The 21212-nt window shown below is 34.1% G+C and overlaps 1 protein-coding gene across 1 annotated transcript in view; it reads left to right on the forward strand.

Annotated features, from left to right (window-relative positions):
* Positions 1–21212, forward strand: part of LOC140739083 (matrin-3-like) — a 43567-nt gene that overhangs the window by 17291 nt on the left and 5064 nt on the right. Inside the window, exons 3-9 of the mRNA XM_073067029.1 lie at positions 3027–4083; positions 4813–4874; positions 6076–6114; positions 7376–7449; positions 13785–13816; positions 15866–15991; positions 17119–17245. Of these exons, the coding sequence (XP_072923130.1) occupies positions 3151–4083; positions 4813–4874; positions 6076–6114; positions 7376–7449; positions 13785–13816; positions 15866–15991; positions 17119–17245 (1393 nt within the window). The 5' untranslated portion in view covers positions 3027–3150. The remainder of the gene's footprint in view (positions 1–3026; positions 4084–4812; positions 4875–6075; positions 6115–7375; positions 7450–13784; positions 13817–15865; positions 15992–17118; positions 17246–21212) is intronic.

Below are 21212 nucleotides of genomic sequence, written 5' to 3' on the forward strand. Positions count from 1 at the left end.
AGATCAGTACAAAGGAAATCTGAAATACAAGATGAAAGGGAGTAAAATCTGAGTTCTGGAAGTGAGTGTTACAAGTTTGGGATAACTGATTAGTTGAATTTGGTGATGAGTCTAGAATGCTGTAATGTGACATAAGACATAGAAGCAGAATTAGGTCATTTGGCCCATCAAGTCTGCTTCACCATTCTATCATGGCTGATTTGTTATCCCTCTGAACACCATTCGCTTGTCTTCTACTCATAACCTTTGATACTTTTATTAATTGAGAACCAGTCAGCCTCCACTTCACATATACCCAGTGACTTGGCCCCAGAGCCGTTTGTAACAGTGAATTCCAAAGATGGCTAAAGGAATTCCTCCTCATCAGGAGTACTGTTTTTTGAACTTATGTTGCATTGCTTGAAACAATATAACAGGCTCAAAAAACTGAAAGCTCAAAGTGGGATGGACACAAAACCCCAGTAGAGTCCTTGCAGATTGGTTGGTAGTGTTGTTCCTCAAAGTGGTCACCCAGTCTGTGTTTGGTTTCCCCAGAGCTGAGGAGATCTCATGGGAATCACCAAGTACAGCTTACTAAATTGGAAGAAATACAAGTAAATCACTGATTAGATTTCAAGTATATGGAAAGGGAGTAGGGAAAAAGCAAATACTGTATTGAATCTCCTGTGGTTTTAGGGCAGTGGTGCAAGATGTTTACTGGATATTGGTGAAGACAGAAGAGCTGACCAGTGTATTGCTGAGAAGTTTGGAATATTGAAAGAGGAGGGAAGAGAAAGATGTTTGGTGGTGATAATATGTAGAGATGTCAGAAATTATAGATGAAATGGACAACCTGCTATTGACAAAGTTGCTGAATAAGACACCATCTCAACACAGCTGACCCAGCAAATATCTACTCTTGCTAGCCAAGACGATATCCCAGACCCAACTATATTCAATTTCTGTTTTTCCCCTTGTAAATCTGAGCATAGTAAGTGTAACAGCTTGTTCAGAGGCATGGTGTTGTTTCAAAATACAAGTCTGTAGCTTTACAGAAGGGGTTAGTTTGGAGCCCATAGCAATTCCTTTGAGTAGAGTTTGTTGTTGTTGGTTGATGCTATCTGGAGTGAACAGAGAAAGCTGGAGACTAGATCTGTAATGCTGTGAATTTTAGAAAATTCTTTGACTGAGCTGCTGGATGTGTCACACAACAAAAGTAATTATGACATTTCACATTACAGTGTGAATGTAGGACTTTGTTCCTAGAAGCGCTCCATGGAAAATGCCTGTTGCTGCACTTCCTACTCTGGGAAGGTGCAACAACACGTAGTATATTATTTTCCTCCATGTTGGTTCTCTGCAACTTAAGAAACTTACAAACAATTTATTATCTTCTGCACTTGTGGACTCTTCCACCATTGAAGGTGAAGATGTTCATGGAGTTGTCTCCTCTCATTAGTTGCTTAATGTGCAGAATACAGTGGATTCCGCTTAATTGAGGCAGCTGTTTATTTGGGACAACTCTTAAAGAACAAAAACATATCAAGGAAATAGCCCGGATTCCTTATTTGAGACACTATGCCGCTCTAAGAAAGGATGTGCTGACGTTGGAGGGGGTTCAAAGGAAGTTCATGAAAATGATTTTGGGACTGAAAGGCTTGCCCATGTGGAGAACATTTGCTGGTCTGGGCCTGAACTCACTGGAATTTAGAAGAATGAGAGGGGACCTCATTGAAATCTATGGAATGTTGAAAGGCCTTGATAGAGTAGATGTGGAGAGGATGTTTCCTATGGTGGAGGAGTCTAAGACCAGAGGACATAACCTCAGATTAGAGGGGAGTCCTTTTAGAACAGAGGTGTTGAGGAAATTCTTGAGCCAGAGAGTGGAAATTCTTGCCACAGGCGGCTGTAGAGGCCAAGTCATTGGGTATTTTTTAGGCAGAGGTTGATAGATTCTTGATTAGTCAGGGTATGAAGGGATATGGGGAGAAGGCAGGAGATTGGGGCTGAGAAGGAAAATGGATCAGCCATGATGAAATGGCAGAGCAGACATGATGGCCCAAATGGCCTAATTCTGCTTCAATATCTTATGGTCTTAACTGGAAAAGGAGACTGTTGCTGAACGGTTCCTAACTAGTGTCAGTCGCATGAACTGTTAGGAAACCACACTGAGCTTAGAGCAAACAGTTTTAAAATATTGTCACTTGTGTGTTTGTGTTCAAAAAGCAGTGGGTTTTTTTGTCACTGATAGTGAGTAATAAGTAATAAAAGGCAGCAAGAGAACTCAGATCTGTTTTGCTCACAGCGGCTTTAAGCATTCAGGCTTGGAGATGCCGGAAGTGGCCAGGAGTGAAAATGAAACGATTTTACTAATTCAACAAGTTAGGAACTGCTAAGAATTTGAAGGTATCAACAATCATCTTGAATGTTACAATGAAAATGAAGACTTTGGATGCAGACTTCGAAAGCATTGTATGAAGGCAGTCCATTATCTGCACTCAGTGTGCTGATTTTGTTCATTTATAGTCAATCAAAAGAGCATGACAGTGTACACTGGATGAATTCCTCCATCGATAATGATTAGGAACTCCTACACAGTTTTATAGAACTGAACTAGTTTTGGTAGTGTCCTAATTTGTTCTGAATTTCATTTAAATGCATAATTTTTTACTTAGTTAAATGGTAGTTTGTCATTTTTTTTACCTTTTTAACTATTTCCATGGAAGTCTGGATAATTGGGCCAAAATGTACTGGTCCTGCTCTGTACCAATTAACCAGAATCCACTGTATATAAAAATAATAGCACATATGAAGAATATAAAGTAGATTGCTTTTATTTCCTTCCATTAGATTGATTTTTAAAAATTTCCCCATGTTTTTGTGCTTATTTGTCCACGCATGTTGTAAATGCAAATATGAATTCTCTATAACAGATTTAATCAAATGTTTTTCCAAGTTACTATGTGGATGTTACGGTCACGTGTCTTTTAAAGTTCTGGACTTTGAGTATCTTGAACATGTTTTTCATACTTTTCTTTACTTTTCAGCTTGCTGGCATTGGTGTGGTTATTGGTCATATCTGTATCAAAATGGGCACGTATTATGAAACTTAACTACTGAAAGTTCAGTTCGCTTTGAGTCAACTTGATGTAGCCCATCCCTTCTGCCAAAATGTCAGGGAGTCAGAATATAATTGGTTATGCTAAAAAGGTTCATTTTCAAGAGGCAAATGTTAAACTTTTTATGCCAGAGAAGTCTCATATTGTTCAAGCAGAACTGGAGAAACTGGGCCATATTCCATATGGTACAATCCATTTAGGAAGGGATCGAAAAACTGAGCAGGATATGGAAGCCTGTCAAAGTATTGAGCAACCAGGTGCAAGATTGCAGTCTCAGTGGCAGATTTCAGGTGGTGTGCCATCTTACAAAATCAGCAGTGTAACAAGTGATTTACCATTCTCAGAAGCTAGACAGCAAAATCAGACATCAACGGATAAGAAGTCAGTTGGTCTGCAAAAGACCAGCAACAGTTTAACTGCCCTTGGCCGTTCATCTAGGGATCTGGGTGAAGTGGAGAGCTATCCTAAAGACAAACTTACTCTTGATTCTTTGCCGAATATTCTTAAACAGATTAAAAAGAAAAGAGCAATTTTGAAGCACAATAAAGGTGATAGTTCTCCACAACAAAGCCAATCCAACATGGCTTCCCGTGATGATGGAATTGGAGAAAAAAAGTCAACAGAAAGGAATCTGGAAGGTCTGGACACTGTGCGCAAACCTCTGGTCAATTATGAATATGATCCTTCCTCTGGAGAGTCAAGTGCTGGATCTGAACAGGAAGGAAAAAGTACTGAGATTTTCCATAAAAAAGAGAGACATTTTTCTGAATCACCACGTCATTTAAGTAAATTTGATTCTGATTCTGAATCAGAATCTGATTATGATGTTGAAGAAGTTCCTTTTCCATGTGCAGAAGATCAATCTGTCCTTGAGAAAAAACGGAGAACTCCAATTCTGCAAAACATCAAGGATTTTCTTGGTTATTTTCCAGTGGTACTCCCACACTGTTGTTCACTTTGTGACAAAACAATTGATACTCTGCAGGTGAGTTACTGGGTAAGATCTTTTTCTTACTTCTGACATCACCTACATTTCTTGATGAGATTCAAGATTATGAATTTATTTTATGATTTAGGTGAAATGTCTAAATATTGTTTGCAAAATATTTTAATTAAATGTACTTCTTGTTAAATTTTATACCCCAACTTATGAATAATAACTTTTTGATGTGTTGAGGCTACATTTTCAAATATGTCCAAGTGGGTAAACAAAAATAAATAACCATAAGTTTGTGGTGTGTAATAAAAATTGTAAGTTTTGATGTAAAGTAACGCAGTTTACAAAAAAACTTCAGCGATATTCACTTTTAAACTATGATAGCCTCTAATTGTTTGCCTTTGATCAGTTAGTGCAATGCACACTTGTTTGCTGCGTTTTAGTTTATTGCTCATGAATAAGATTCTACTTCATATGATCTTGGCTCTGTATAAAAACAGAAACTGATGAAAAACAGCAGCATCAGTGTGGAGAGAAACGGATTCAGCATTTCAGGTAAAGAACCCTTTATCAGAATTGTAAAAGTGCGAAGACAAACATGTTCACTTGCAGAGAAGTGGAAGAGAATAGAAGGAATGAATGTCTATAATTGGGTTCAGACCAAAGTTGTGAATGTTGTTTCTATTTAATGTACATAATTCTGATCTGCTGAAGCTAATATATTTGATAATTATACCTTTTATTATTAAAACAATCTAATCTTTTCATATTATACAGGATTGGAATCAGCATACAAATGATCCATTGCACAAACTACGTTGCCTGTTACTGCAGAGAGTGTATGTAATTTGCAAACAAATATTGTGCTGATTATATGTTTATTCTCACCAATGTGTATCTTTATATATTTTGAGGTATGAGGCAGGGAGGATATTTACATTTGGGTTTCATTTTCTGATCTAGTGTCTTTGGATTTTGGGAAATAATTGGACTTCTGAGGTTCAAATTCAGTACAGGCAACTCCCATGTTGTTCCAGTTTGGTTAATGGAAATTTGCTCTTACAGAGTTCACAAATAAGTACTTAAACGTTTGAGATGTGAAAAAAAACACTCTCACAGAATTTGTGTGGGGAAAAATAAGTAAATGAATAATTTCAACATTCAGTTATTGATACTTGCGCATGTTTTGAAGCTTCACAATGCAGAGAATTGCATTGTGGACCATTTTCTAGGAATACAGCCCCTGCCCTTGTAAAGCGGGGTCTGGCTATTGCTCAAATTCTAATTTTTTTTTGTTAAGTGCATACATTTATCTTTTGGTTTTTGGGTACAGATTGTATATTAAATTTACTGCCCTAATTTGGTATATAACGTTGAGGTTACCTCGAGTTACTTTGAGTATTGAAATAATTGTGGGAGATCATTCAATACCCGTAGAAGGTATTGACTAAATAAATAAAGGGCAAAATGTTGGAATTGGTTGGATGTTTGTAAAACTGAATGGAAGAAACTAGTTACTAAAGATCCTGATGTGCTAATATTCAAAAAAAGTTCTAAGATTTTCTTTTGAAAAATAAGACAAAAATCCTTGCTTAAATTTGACAGTGGTGTTCTTTAGGTCTCAAGAGCAGGCAGTTGAGGAATGTAGTGTAATTTATTTCTATCCTGTCAAAGAATGCTATTGATACATCAGGATTTCTGATGAGTTATGTACGAGATACATTCCTTTCAAATAATGTGGGCTTAATCCTGGTAATTGATCTACCATTTGTACAAGACACAATGAATTATTTTGTGCTTACTGTACTGGGTTATTATTCAGGTAGGCTCTGTGAAAATGTAAATTGGTTACACCGAGAAGGCAAATTTGGTTTTCTGATTTATGTGAGGCTTTAGCGGATGCTTGCTTTTTGTGGAAAATAATCCAAAAATGCACATTGTAAATGGAGAATTATTTGACATTTAGGTGACCATTTATTTAATATCTATAGTACACCATGACATTGCTTACAAGTTAATATTCTCCAAATTTATTTCCAGCTACCCAGATTGGGATCCTGGAGAATTACCAGCTGCAAAGTAAGTGCAGCTACATTGAGATGTTGTGAATAGAGATGTTCCTCACTTGTCTAAAGGGTTTGGTAGATAAAGTGCTAGAATTTTAATTCAAGTCTATGAATTTTGATGCTCTTGCACTAATAAAATTTTGGTTTTGGCGAGAGTTTTGTGTTTAGTAGGAGAGACCTTCTCTCGATCAGTTGCTTATGGATCAGCGTTATCAGGCACAGATGGTCTCTTGTTGGGCGACAATTGGTGCCATTATTGTCTTTCACACAAAGAAATGAGTAATGCTGTTGGGCTATTGAAATTTTGTACTTGAGTTAGTCTCGACTGAGTTATATTTCTTTCAAATCCAAGAATCTTGATAGGATCTGAGCACAGGAAACAGATCCGATGATGAACCCATGGTGGACAAAAGAAAACTTTTGTGGCATTAATGCTTAATTCACTTGTATCAAATGGAGAATTAAATGTTCTAATAATGAGTCTGTAATTACTCATCAGATCAGGTAATATTTGCTGAGCAAGAAACAGTTGTTGCCATAAATTTGTGACTTTGTCAGAATTGGAAAATCAAATGGTTTTAAGCAATTACAGTACAACTTCTGGGAAAGTGGTACGCAGCAGGGCAGGTGGAAGTAAGGACAAAACTAAAGCTGTGTTTTTGTTTTATACTTCCTCCCTTCCCAGCCTCTACTTCCTAAGACTTTGCTGTATGGCACTTGTAATTGAATCTGTTTTCTGTTTCTGATAGAAGATCTCAAACTTCTCCACAAATGCTGCCAGATCTCCTGCATGACTTTTTGTTTATACTTGAGATTTCTAGTACCTAGAATATTTTTCATTTTTTCTTATCAAAAGATGATTTCAGATGTAGTAGTTTCTTTCATATGGATCTCTTACATTATTAAATAATATTAAATATTAATAATGTAATTATTACAGTGATTAATAATCACTATCATTGTTTAATCAGTCCTTTTAATTTGGAAGTAAGTTGAAATCAAGGTAATTAAATTACAATGAAAGCTAAAGACAAGAAACTTTGCAACTCAGACAAATTAAATTTTACCTAAATTTTGAAAGAATGTTAACAGTTAGTGGTTTTTGCCACCAGTGATCTAAGTAATTAAACTGAAGTTAGTACTTAATTTAAAAATAATATGTGATTTGGTTTGTAAATTCATGCTAATGCTCTTTATAATTTATGTATGATACTCAGTTACTAAAGTAATTTTATTAAAATACGTTAAAGCTATATTTTTGTGGTTGCACCTAGGAAAAATCCCTTTGAGAAAGGCAAGATTTCAACTGACCAACTCAAAAGTAAGGTGAAGATGAAAACAAATGCAGGTAAACTTGAACTAAATTATGCTTCTGATGATGAACCCTTGCAGTTTTATTTTTAATACATTTTTTTTTATTGATTATTCGGCATATCTTTCAACGGCTCTTACCTCTCACCTTGCACAACAGTTTGATCTTTGGCAGGTATCTTAAGTTTTAGTACTTTCTTTTGTTCATCTCTCATCAGTTTAGTGCTTTCTCTTAGAAGTTTCTGGAAGCAGCATATCTTTATTTATATGGTACTTTGTCTAAGGAACAGAGAGAACAGACTACTTTGCTTCTCAAGCCTTTCCTGTTTGGCAATACCGTATGCTTCAGATCCCTTTATATTTCTGGGTAACAGAAATCTATGTTTCAGATTTAGCATTAAATGTCATCTTCTGGCAGTTATGGAGAAGGGTTCTAGACTACCACTACTTTTTTAATGTGTAGGAGTGTTCTTAATTTAAGAACCTGGGCTCTAGTTTTTTTTTTAATTATGCCATTATATCCAGATTTATTAAGTAAGTATTCAATTGAGCAGTATAGCACAGGACGGGCCCTTTGCCCTACAATATTGTGCTGGACTTTTTTATATTTTTCTTCTTTTTTGCCTGGATGGTTGGGGAGAGACTCATAGCAACATGGAGAATTTTAAAGAGTTCCCAAGGTATTATGAATGACTAATTTGCTTAATTTATTAAGTTTTAATGTTAATGGAATTAATGGGCCTGTGAAAAGAAAAAGAGTTTTAACATATATTAAGAAAATGAAAGGAGATATAGCTTTTTTATAAGAAACGCATTTAACAGAAACAGAACATAAGAAATTAAAGAGAGATTGGGTTGGAAATGTTATTGCAGCTTCATTTAATTCAAAATTGAGAGGAGTTGCAATTTTGGTTAATAAATCTTTACCAATTAAAATACAAAATGTAATAATTGATTCTGGGGGGGAGATATGTAATTATACATTGTCAATTTTTTTCAGAATTATGGACTTTTATGAATATTTATGCACCAAATGAAAATGATACAAAATTTATACAAGAAGTTTTTTTGAAATTGGCTGATGCACATGATAAAATATTAATAGGTGGAGGTTTTAATTTTTGTTTGGATCCAGTTTTGGATAGGTCAACTAAAGTTGCTACAAAATCAAAAGTAACAAAATTAACTTTATCATTAATGAAAGATTTAAACCTGATTGATATATGGAGAAAAATGAATCCAAGAGAGAGAGATTATTCATTTTATTCAAATAGACATAAAACTTACTCAAGGATTGATTTTTTTTTACTATCAAAAAATATTCAAGATAGAGTGAAAAGTGTGGAATATAAAGCAAGAATACTGTCAGATCATTCTCCCTTGATAATGACAATGATAATGATGGATAAGGAGGAATCGATTTATAGATGGAGATTTAATTCAATTCTATTAAAACATCAAGATTTTTGTGATTTTATGAAAAAACAAATTCAATTTTTTTTGGATATAAATTTACATTCAGTAGAGGATAAAATTGTATTATGGGAAGCGATGAAAGCATATTTAAGGGGTCAGATTATAAGTTATACATCTAAAATCAAGAAGGAATACGCAGCAGAAATAGATCAGTTGGAAAAAGATATTATAAAGTTAGAAAAAGAATCTCAAAGACACATGACAGAAGAAAAACGAAGACAACTTGTTAACAAAAAACTACAATATAATACACTCCAGACATATCGTACAGAAAAAGTAATTATGAGAACTAAACAGAAATATTATGAATTAGGTGAAAGATCACATAAAATTCTTGCTTGGCAGTTGAAAACAGAACAGGTTTCTAAAACAATAAATGCAATTAGAACAAGTGTAAATAAGGTTACTTATAAGCCTTTAGAAATTAATGAAACTTAAAAAAAAAATTTACACTGAACTATATCAAACAGAATCAAAAAATAAGATTGCTGAGATAGATAAATTTTTATCACAAATAACCCTTCCAAAATTAAATTTTGAAGAACAGAAAGGATTACCGTAGATATGCCCTTTACATTAAAAGAGGTTGAAGAAGCTTTAGGATCACTTCAGAGTAATAAATCCCCAGGAGAAGATGGTTTTCCTCCTGAATTTTATAAAAAATTTAAAGATTTATTAATTCCTCCTTTTATGGAATTAATATATCAAGTGGAAAGAATGCATAAACTCCCACAATCTTTTTTAACAGCGATCATAACTGTACTGCCAAAAAAAGATAGAGATCCTTTAAAACCAGCATCATATAGGCCTATTTCTTTGTTGAATACAGATTATAAAATAATAGCAAAAATTCTATCTAATAGAATATCTAAATATTTACCAAAATTAATACATATGGACCAAACAGGTTTTATTAAAAATAGACAATCAATGGATAATATAACCCGGTTAATTAGTATACCGTAATTCATTTGGCACAAAAAAGAGAGGAAATGAGTGTGGCAGTTGCTTTGGATGCAGAAAAAGCATTTGATAGATTGGAATGGGATTTTTTATTTAAGGTATTGGAAAAATATGAATTAGGAAAATCTTTTATACAATGGATTAAAATTTTAAATATTAATCCTCAAGCTAAAGTAGTTACAAATGGTCAGATTTCAACACCATTTTGTTTAACGAGGTCAACTAGACAAGGCTGCCCATTATCACCTGCTTTATTTGTATTGGCAATAGAACCATTAGCTGAATTAATTAGAACAGATTCAGATATTGGGGGCTTTAGAGTTAATCAAGAAGAATATAAGATTAACTTATTTGCTGATGATGTTTTGATTTACTTAACAAACCCATTGCAATCTTTGCAAAGATTATCTTTTAGATTGGAAGAATATGGGGAAGTATCAGATTATAAAGTAAATTGGGATAAAAGTGAAATTTTACCCCTTACCAATGGAAATTATAATCAATGTCGATTAGCAACTCAATTTCGATGGTCAATAAATGGGATAAAATATTTAGGTATTAGAGTTAATAATGATGTAAAAAATTTATATAAACAAAATTATTTGCCATTATTAAAAAAATAAAAGAGGATCTTGATAAATGGATGATGTTACCAATAACATTAATAGGTAGAGTTAATGTTGTAAAAATGAATATATTTCCTAGATTGCAATATTTATTTCAAACTTTACCAATACAATTACCTCAGAAGTTTTTTCAAGAACTGAATAAATATGTAAGGAAATTTCTTTGGAAAGGAAAGATGTCAAGAATATCATTGGGAAAATTGACATGTAAATTTGATTTAGGAGGGTTACAACTTCCAAACTTTAAGAATTATTATAAAGCAAATCAACTTAGATTTATTGTGTCTTTTTTTGATGAAGAAAAACCGGCATGGATTAGAATAGAATTAGATAAGATAGGAGAAAATATACCAGAAGATTTTATATATAAATGGGAATCCAAATGGATACGGGAAAAAAAAGAATCTCCTATATTAAGACATTTGATTGATTTATGGAATAAGGTAAATATGGACGATGAGATAAAGAAATCTTTATTAGCAAAAAGGACTTTAATTCAAAATAGGCTTATTCCTTTTACAATGGATAATAAACTTTTACATAATTGGTTTCAAAAGGGGATTAAATATATAGGTGACTGTTTTGAAGGAGGTATATTGATGTTGTTTGATCAATTAAAAAATAAATATAAAATATCAAATAACACTCTTTTCTGTTATTTTCAATTAAAAGCTTGTTTACGAGAAAAGCTGGGACAAACAATGTTGATGCCAAAACCTAGTGAAATAGAAATATTAATTCAGAAAGGAAAAATTAAAAAATTTACATCTTGCATGTATAATTTGATTCAAAAGCAGACAATTAAATTAGGAATTCATAAATCAAGACAAAAATGGGAATCTGATCTGAATGTTAAAATTGATGGAAAAAATTGGTCAAGATTATGTTCTGATAGTATGAGAAATACAATAAATGTTCGACTTAGATTAATACAATATAATTTTTTACATCAATTATATATAACACCACAGAAAATAAATAGATTAAATTCAAATATGTCTGACTAATGTTTTCGATGTAAACAAGAAATTGGTACTTTTTTACATTCTACTTGGTTTTGTTCTAAAATTCAACCATTTTGGATTAATTTAAGACTTTTATTGGAACAAATTATTGGAGTACAACTTCCACATAGTCCATTATTATTTTTATTAGGAGACATTGAAGGGACAATAACGAAATTTAAATTGAATAAGTATCAGAAAAAATTTATAAAAATTGCTTTGGCAGTAGCCAAAAAAGTTATTGCAGTTACTTGGAAATCTGATTTAAATTTAACTATGGATCGTTGGAATAATGAAATACATAGTTGTATTCCACTTGGAAAAAATTACGTATAATTTAAGAAATGGATATGATATTTTTGAAAATTTGGTCACCATACTTACAAAAGATAGGATTAGATACATAGGTCCTTTGAAGATAAAATTATAGTAATTGGGGAAAGTGAAAATAAATATCAAAATTATTTTGAACTCCATGGAGCATGTGGGGATCCTCCGATATCCAGGCAATCTTTCTTCTCTTTTCTTTCTTCTTTTTCCTTTTCCTTTAGATAAGGGTTAAGGGGGGGGGGAGGGTTAGGGGGAGGGGGGAGGGTTACTATTTTATTATCACATTTATTCTTTGTAATTTCTAAAATTCAATAAATAAATAATATTTAAAAAAATATTGTGCTGGAATGATTGAATAAATGACTCTTAATTAACAAATCCTCTCCCCACTTATTGACTATATCTCTCCTTTCTCTGCGTATTCGTGTGTCTATCTAAGAGTCTCTTAAACATTCTTATGCCATCCACCAGTACCACTACATCTGGGAATATATTCCAGGCTCCACCACTTGCCATGTAAAAAAAAATACTCGCCTCACACATATCCTTTGTACTTTCCCCCTCTCTTAAATACATACCCTCTAGTACTAGATATTTCAGTCTTGGGAAAAGGACACTGGCTGTCTACATTATTTATACCTCATATAATTTAATAAGCTTCTGACAGGTCTCCCTGCAGCCTTTTGCTTTAGAAAAAACAGCCCCAGCTTGTCCAACCTCACCTCATAGCATATGTCCTTCAAGCCAAGCAGCATCCTGGTAAACCTCTTCCGCACCCACATTCTTCCTGTAATGAAGCAACTAGAATTGAACATGGTAACTTAAGTGAGGCCTAACCAGACATTTATATCTCTATAATATAACTTCCTGGCTCTCAAACCTCAATGCCTCAACTAATGAAGGCAAGGATGCCATTTGCCTTCTTTACAACCCTAACAGCCTGTGTGCCCTCTTATAGGGAGCAATCTATCTGGACTCCCAAGATCCCTCTGTTCATCAAAACCACTAGAGATCCTGCCATTAACTGTGTACTTACCCTTTATACTGATCTCCCAAATTATTATACCCCACACGTGCCCGGATTAAACTCCATCTGCCACCTCTCCACTCATGTCTGCTATTGATCTATATTCTGCTATATCCTTTAGCAATCTTCTATGCAATCAATGGCACCACCAATCTATGTGTCAACTGCACACTAACTCAGCCATTCTCTATAATACAGAGAGCTACCTCTTTGTACTATAGATCTAGTATAGATCCCTGCGTAATACCATGAGGCACAGAATTACATAAGGCAATTTTGGATCCAATCAGTCATCTTTGTGGATCCCATTGTCCTAATTTTCTGGATGAACCAACAGTGTGGGACCTTGTTGAATTCCTTACTAAAATCCAAGTATACAAAGTCAAAGTTGAATTTATTGTCATATGCTTAAGTGATTGTATGCGCAGGTGCAAGGAAAACATTACTTGTAGCAGCATCACAGGTGCATAGCATCAGATAAGCAGCATCCACAAAAAAACATAAATTAAACATTAATGATACTTATGTTCTGTCTTTGACATTTGTATTTACCCTGTTATTTTCTCTTAATGGCCTGAAAGATTTACTCATCTGTTACCCCTCCAAATTTCATACATTGTTGGAAATTACAGATTTTTGTATTTCTGTGGATATTTTTTGAACCTTCAAACTTAATTTGTAATGCAATCACCTGTTAATGTACAAAGTAAAAAGTGTTCCATCTCGATCAGCTGCATGCTCACTTGTCGCGTTCTTGCACTTAATCTGATATGCTACAAAAAGTAAGCACCTGTTACAGTCCATTGTGTAACAAGGCATGAAAATAGTAGGGAAGGGAAAACTAATTTTGACTTGCCATAAATATGTTCGAAGACTCTGAAAGAATTTCTGTAAATATTGCTTTGAAAGTAAGCTTCATTGATATGTTTCTGTAATTTATTTTTAGATATTCCTGTGCAAAGCAGGCGAGAAAACCTGGTCAGTGTTCATTTAATTCTGTAGATATACAATATTGAACTGTTCAACTAGAGCATTGAATTTAATATGATAGAGTGGAAAATATGAAGAAATGGGCTAAAGACATTTGCTAGCTAATTGTGAAATTCCATTTTATTTTTGATTAGTGTACCCTTGAAAGCTGCTCATCTCATTTAAAAAGCAGTTTAAATGTTACTGAATCTGACAATTCTGGTAACACCTCCCGTCTTCCACATTGCCCTTGTTTTAACTGATTGACTTGATTTTCTTCTGCGCTTATATCACCACAGAAGGAGAATTAGGGCAGGAACCCTAATAGTCATGGAGGTATACAACAGCTAAACAGGTCCTTTGATCCCAGCTGGTCCCTGCGACCAAAATTCCAACCTAATCTAGTTCTATTTGCCTGCTTTGGTCCATATCCCTCTAAACCTTTTCTACTCATGTACTCTACCTATTCAAATGCCTTTTAAATGTTGTTAATGTACTTACACAAACCACTCCCTTTGATAGCTCATTCCATATACTGACATGCTCCAGGTGAAAAAAATACCTTTCAAGTTCCTATTAAATCTCTCCTGGCTCACCTTAAACCAAAAACCTCTAGTTTTTGATTCCTTAACATTGGGAAAAAAACTGTGTGTGTTCACCCTGTCTAAACCGCTCATAATTGTATACACCTCTATGAGATCACTCCTTATACATCCTCTACATAGCACCATCCAGAGACAGAGAAGCAGTTTCAGCGACAGGTTGCTATCGATGCAATGCTCCTCAGACAGGATGAAGAGATCAATACTCCCCAATGCCATTTGGCTTTACAATTCAACTGCAAGGAGTAAGATATGTTAAAGTGCCAGGGTTAGGACTCAATGTATTTAAGTAAACTACTTAAGAACTTTTTAAAAGCTATTATTAATGCTTTTTGAGAGGGTGATTTTAGATGCATATCATATTTTTACTGAGTTAAGTATTGTATGTAATTAGTTTTGCTACAATAAGTGTATGGGACATTGGAAAAAATGTTGAATTTCCCCATGGGAATGAATAAAGTATCTATCTATCTATCTGTCTATCTATATGAATAAAGTTGCAACCTGCTCAGCCCCTTTTCAGTTCCAACAGCTCACAAATCTCCACACTCTTTTCAGCTTAATGGCATCTTCTTCTCCTATTTCCTCTCTGCCTCAGCCCCTGTACATTTGCAACTCATTCTCTCTTACACATGCTGATCAACTCCACTTATATATTTTTTCGCAATTAGCCTCCACTAAGTGATAATTTACAGTAGTCAGTCAACTCACTAGCATATCTTAGGGATTTGAGAGGAAACCGGATCATTCAGGGAAAACCAATGGAATTAAAGAGGTAAACAGAAGGCATGTAAAGTTGGGACGGAATCCAGTCCCCCAGAGCTGTTAGTCAAAGGTTCATTTATTATCAAAGGAAGTATGCATTATACAACTCTGACCTTCATCTTCTCCTGACAGTCATGAAACAAATAAAACCATGGTAGTCGTTCAAAGAAAAACATCAACACCCCCCCCCGCACAAAAAAAACCGAATCACCCCAAATGGCAACAAGAAAGAGCAGTAACACCATCATCAACCCCCCCCCCCCCACATGCTGCTCCATTGTGCCACCTTTGAATTAATCAGTTCTCTATCCGATGATGTTACATATTCAAGTGGAGCGAATCTAAATGCAAATAATGGGTGCTCTATCTTTTCTGTATTGTTTATTTCTTGTTAGTGAACAAGGATGAGCTAGAATTGTTGCTCATTATGGTTTCGATTTAACCAGTGAAGTAGATGCTTGTGTATTGTAGGTTCTTGTACTCAGAGCTTCCTTTTTCCTCTTTCCGAGCATAAATTACTTGTCCAACCTCACCTTCCTCGCTCTATGCCCTTACTTCCTTTAGGAAGTACTTCATATGAAGTACTGGCCAGTGATTGTAACATTCATGTTATGTAGTATTGCATCAATGTAGGATTCAGTATTTAAAATAACCCAGCTCTCCCACTGTATTTTTACGTTGTCTGCTCTAGAGAAACCCACATAGTAGAATTGTGGTACTTGGCAACCTGCCTTCATCCGGTTTTTCAGATTTTGATACTGTGAGACTTGGTTCTACTTTTGGAAAAGTACTCAAATACCTAAAAGTTGGGGAAAAGGTAATATAATAGACTTTTTATATTTTTAAACTAGTTCAAAGAAAGAATTCTGACTGTATTGTGTGACTTGACGTTATGTAAGTGTCAAATTAGATTATTGACCAATGGAGGTCAGATGAGGTTGTCAGTCTTAGAACAACAAAATCTAAGGGAAAATGTACGAGAACTGTTTGGATAGAAGAAAACAATGTTTTAGTAGTTGAAGAGTTTTTAATGAAATAAAATCAATTTTAGGCAATTGCAAAAGAATTGTAATGAAATAAAGGGATGAAAGTGCATTACTTGAGAATATGGGATAAAGGATATCGTTTCATTAGGAGCCTTCAAACAAAAAAAAGGGTAAATTCTTGAAAGGTAAAAGGATTGCCAAGATATGGTGAAAGGGCAGATAAGCATGACTAGTTTGGTCTTCAGTATAAGTGGTGCAGTCTAGTGGTACCTTCCATGCAGTACACTATCTCCAAATGATTCTAAACTTATTGTGGCTTGAATTACTGTGTCAGAAGATCCTATTACTTTCTCTTTATTTGCTACTTTATTTGTCCTATCTCCATGCTCTTTCCACTGTGTGCTTGTTGTAGCTCATTTGAATGACCTTTTCTTAATTCCCACCTTCAGCTTCACAAGCTGTTGATCACTTTTTCACTGTTTATATTGTTGTACTGGATGCTATCCATCATACAAAGAGGATAATAAAAGTTCTAGCCTCTAGTTCATTGACTAAAATTGTAGATTAGTTTGCAGCCTCTCCTCTAGTGGGAGTTATCAGTTAGCTTAGTGTCAATTGTGTAGAAAACCAGGAGTTTGTTTTTGACATTAGAGGAACATGAATCCTCCTGTGGACCAGATAATAAAAGATACTAACCTTGCTAAACCCAGCTTGCACGATAGCAGCTCACAAAATACTGGGCATGCTCGATGATGTAATGTGTATGGCGCTACCCTATTGTAAAGTTGATTAAGCTTCCAGTAGTATTGGATCATTGTTCCTAACATTTAGCTATGTGGTGTGAAAAGTATACTCGGTAAAATTAGGAGTTTGATATAAAACATACCTTTTAATGTCTTGCTGTTTGTGATAAATATTTGCCGTTCACTTGTGATTGTTTTGTTGCTATAAATTTAAGGCTTTCTTGAAAATGGATTCAGAGATGGCCTGCAATAACATAGTTGAACACTTCAAGAAGAAACCTTTGTTCTACGGTAGATTACTGACAGTAGATATATCCTCTTCTCAAATTCAACCGCTTTTAAAGATGTGTACCTATCTAATTTTCTGAATGTTCTAATATTATATTTTCATTGCATTTTGTTAATTGAAAGAGACAAGATATTGGAAAATACTCCTCACTGAGTCAATAGAGAAACAGGCCTTGGTGGGGGGGGGGCGTCACGTGATGACGTAGGATTGAGATGTGGAAATCCAGCTCTCCCATAAAAACTAGTAAAATAAAGTTTAAGTGAAGAAGAGTTAATAAATACTTTCTAAAAACTACTTATAAACAACTCAAGACTATCTTTAGATATGTCTCCTAAACAGAAACAGAAGAGATCTACTACTTTGAAGCGCGAGTTGGCAAAGAAAGAGGCCCGACCATTATGATGGAATCTCGTACTCAAGTTGAATCTCTTCCCGGCAAAGTACATGTCGCCTCCGACGATGCAGAACAGGAAACTGAGGCAGCATCAGCGGTCTCTACGAAGAAACAGCAGGAACTGCACATGCGTGAAGAAACGGGTATGTGCAAACAGATGCAAACAAAACTACAAGTTCCAGCTGCAACTGAAAGTGAAAGTGAACCGGAAGTAGAATCAGACTCTCTGGAAAACACAGATGAAGGAGAAGAAGAACAGGAAGAAATTAAAGGTGGAAGACTTTCTGGAGACATAAGAAAAGCCCTGATACAAATAATGCATGAATTAAAAGCATTAAAAGTAATAAAAACAGATATTAAAAATATGAAGATTACACTTGATAAGGTGGTGGAAAAACAAAAGAAAACGGATAAGAAAGTTAAAAAGTTGGAAGAAAAAACGGGAGACACCACCGAAAGAGTGGACAAGATGGAAGATACTATCCTTGCCTGGACATCAGAAAGAAAACGATTGTTGGAAAAAGTAGATGTGCTTGAAAATTTTAGCAGATGAAACAATATTAAGAATGTTGGTCTTAAAGAAGGTATAGAGGGAGAAGATCCAATAAAATTCTTTCAAAAATGGATCCCGGAAATCTTGGAAATGGAAGAGGGAAGTCAGTTAATTGAAATTGAAAGGGCTTATAGAGCTTTAAGACCAAAGCCCCAACAAGATCAAAATCCATGATTAATCTTGATAAAATGCTTAAGATATCAAGATAAAGAAAAGATCTTGAAGGCAGCTGCTCAAGATGCCAGAAAGAGAAATGGGCCATTGATGATAGAAAAGAAAAGAGTTCTTTTCTATCCTGATATAAGTTACGACCTTTTGAAGAGGAGGAAGGAATTTAACCCAGTGAAAAAAATCTTACGGGAAAAGGGTTATAAATTTATACTGAGCTACCCGGCAACACTGATAATCTTTTTGGATGACGAAGAAAGAAGATTTTTTACTGATCATTGGAAAGCTGAGGAGTTTGTACAAGAACTTCCTAATATTCGCGAGACGCGGTAAAGAATTATGGAAGTGAAATGGATTAAGGATGAAGACTGAGATAGGGATCGGATTTGATGTATATTTAAGGGTAGAAGACTATACAAATATACTTTAAGTATATGATAGAAGTGGAGAAAGATAAAAAAAAATTGAGGAATATTAATTGGGAGTAGAGATATTAATTTTTTTTCTTCACATATATATCTTTTTTTTGTTACGGGGAGCTGGAGGAGCTTCTGATCTGCAGGATTCACGTGTGTAATCATGACCTGTAAAACGGAGGGGGGTAATGTTGTGTTTCTATTCATTCACAACATTAGTAGGGGGGCATTTTGTTATCTTTTTCTTTACTATCTATTGTTCTTCTATTTTTCTTTTTTTGCCTGGATGATTGGGGGGGAGACACATAGCAACATGGAGAATTTTAAAGAGATTCCCCAAGGTATTATGAAATGACTAATTTACTCAATTTTTTAAGTTTTAATGTTAATGGGCTTAATGGACCTGTGAAAAGAAAAAGAGTTTTAACATATATTAAGAAAATGAAAGGAGATATAGCTTTTTTGCAGGAAACACATTTAACAGAGATAGAACATCAGAAGTTAAAGAGAGATTGGGTTGGAAGTGTTATTGCAGCTTCATTTAATTCAAAGGCGAGGGGAGTTGCAATTTTGGTTTGTAAAACCTTACCAATTAAAATACAAAATGTACTAATTGATTCTGTGGGGAGATATGTGATTATACATTGTCAAATCTTTTTGGAATTATGGACTCTTATGAATATTTATGCACCAAATGAAAATGATGCAAAATTCATACAAGAAGCTTTTTTGAATTTGGCGGACGCACATGATAAAATATTAGTAGGTGGAGACTTTAACTTTTGTCTAGACCCAGTTCTAGATAGGTCAACTAAGGTTGTTACAAAATCAAAAGTAATAAAGCTAACTTTATCATTGATGAAAGACTTAAATTTGATTGATATATGGAGAAGAATTAATCCAAGAGAAAGAGATTATTCATTTTATTCAAATAGACATAAAACTTATTCAAGGATTGATTTTTTCCTATTATCAATGAATATTCAGGTTAGAGTGAAAAGTGTGGAATATAAAGCGAGAATACTGTCAGATCATTCCCCCTTGATAATGACAATGATAATGATGGATAAAGAGGAATTGATTTACAAATGGAGATTTAATTCAATTTTATTAAAACGTCAAGATTTTTGTGATTTAATGGAAAAACAGATCCAATTTTTTTTGGATACAAACTCTGATTCAGTTGAAGATAAATTTATATTATGAGAAGCGATGAAAACCTATTTGAGGGGCCAGATAATAAGTTATACTTCTAAAATTACGAAGGAATATATGGTAGAAATAGATCAATTAGAAAAAGAGATTACAAAATTAGAAAAAGAGTCTCAAAGATATATGACAGAAGAAAAATGAAGACAACTTGTCAATAAGAAGTTACAATATAATACGCCCTAGACATACCGAACAGAAAAAGCAATTATGAGAACTAAACAGAGATATTATGAATTAGGTGAAAGATCACACAAGATTCTTGCTTGGCAGTTGAAAACAGAACAGGCTTCCAAAACAATAAATGCAATTAGAACAAGTGCAAATAAAATTACTTATAAACCTTTAGAAATTAATGAAACCTTTAAAAAATTTTATTCCGAATTATATCAATCGGAATCACAAAATGAGGTTGCTGAGATAGAATTTTTTTTTATCACAAATAACTCTTTCAAAATTAAATTCGGAAGAACAGAAAGGATTAGATATGCCCTTTACATTAAAAGAGGTTGAAGAAGCTCTAGGATCACTCCAGAGTAATAAATCTCCAGGAGAAGACGGTTTTCCGCCTGAATTTTATAAAAAATTTAAAGATTTATTAATCTCTCCCTTCATGGAGTTAATATATCAAGCAGAAAGAACACATAAACTTCCACAATCTTTTTTGACAGCGATCTTAATAGTATTGCCAAAAAAAGATAGAGATCCTTTAAAACCAACATCATATAGGCCTATCTCTTTGTTGAATACGGATTATAAAATAATAGCAAAAATTTTATCTAATAGATTATCTAAATATTTACCAAAATTAATACATATGGATCAAACAGGCTTTATTAAAAATAGACAATCGGCGGATAATGTAACTCGGATACTTAGCATAATTCATTTGGCACAAAAGGAGGAAATGAGTGTGGCAGTTGCTTTGGATGCAGAAAAAGCATTTGATAGATTGGAATGGGACTTTTTATTTAAGGTATTAGAAAAATAAAGGTTAGGAAAATCTTTTATAAACTGGATTAAAACCTTAAATACTAGTCCCAAAGCTAAAGTAGTGTCAAATGGTCAAATTTCAACATCATTCCAGTTAACAAGGTCAACTAGACAAGGCTGTCCATTATCACCTGCCCTATTTGTATTGGCGATAGAACCATTAGCTGAATTAATTAGAACCGATTCAGATATTACGGGCTTCAGAGTTAACCAGGAGGAATATAAGATTAATTTATTTGCTGATGATGTTCTGATTTATCTAACAAACCCATTGCATTCATTGCATA

The sequence above is a fragment of the Hemitrygon akajei genome, chromosome 15 (genome assembly GCF_048418815.1).
Source record: "Hemitrygon akajei chromosome 15, sHemAka1.3, whole genome shotgun sequence".
Classification (NCBI taxonomy): domain Eukaryota; kingdom Metazoa; phylum Chordata; class Chondrichthyes; order Myliobatiformes; family Dasyatidae; genus Hemitrygon; species Hemitrygon akajei.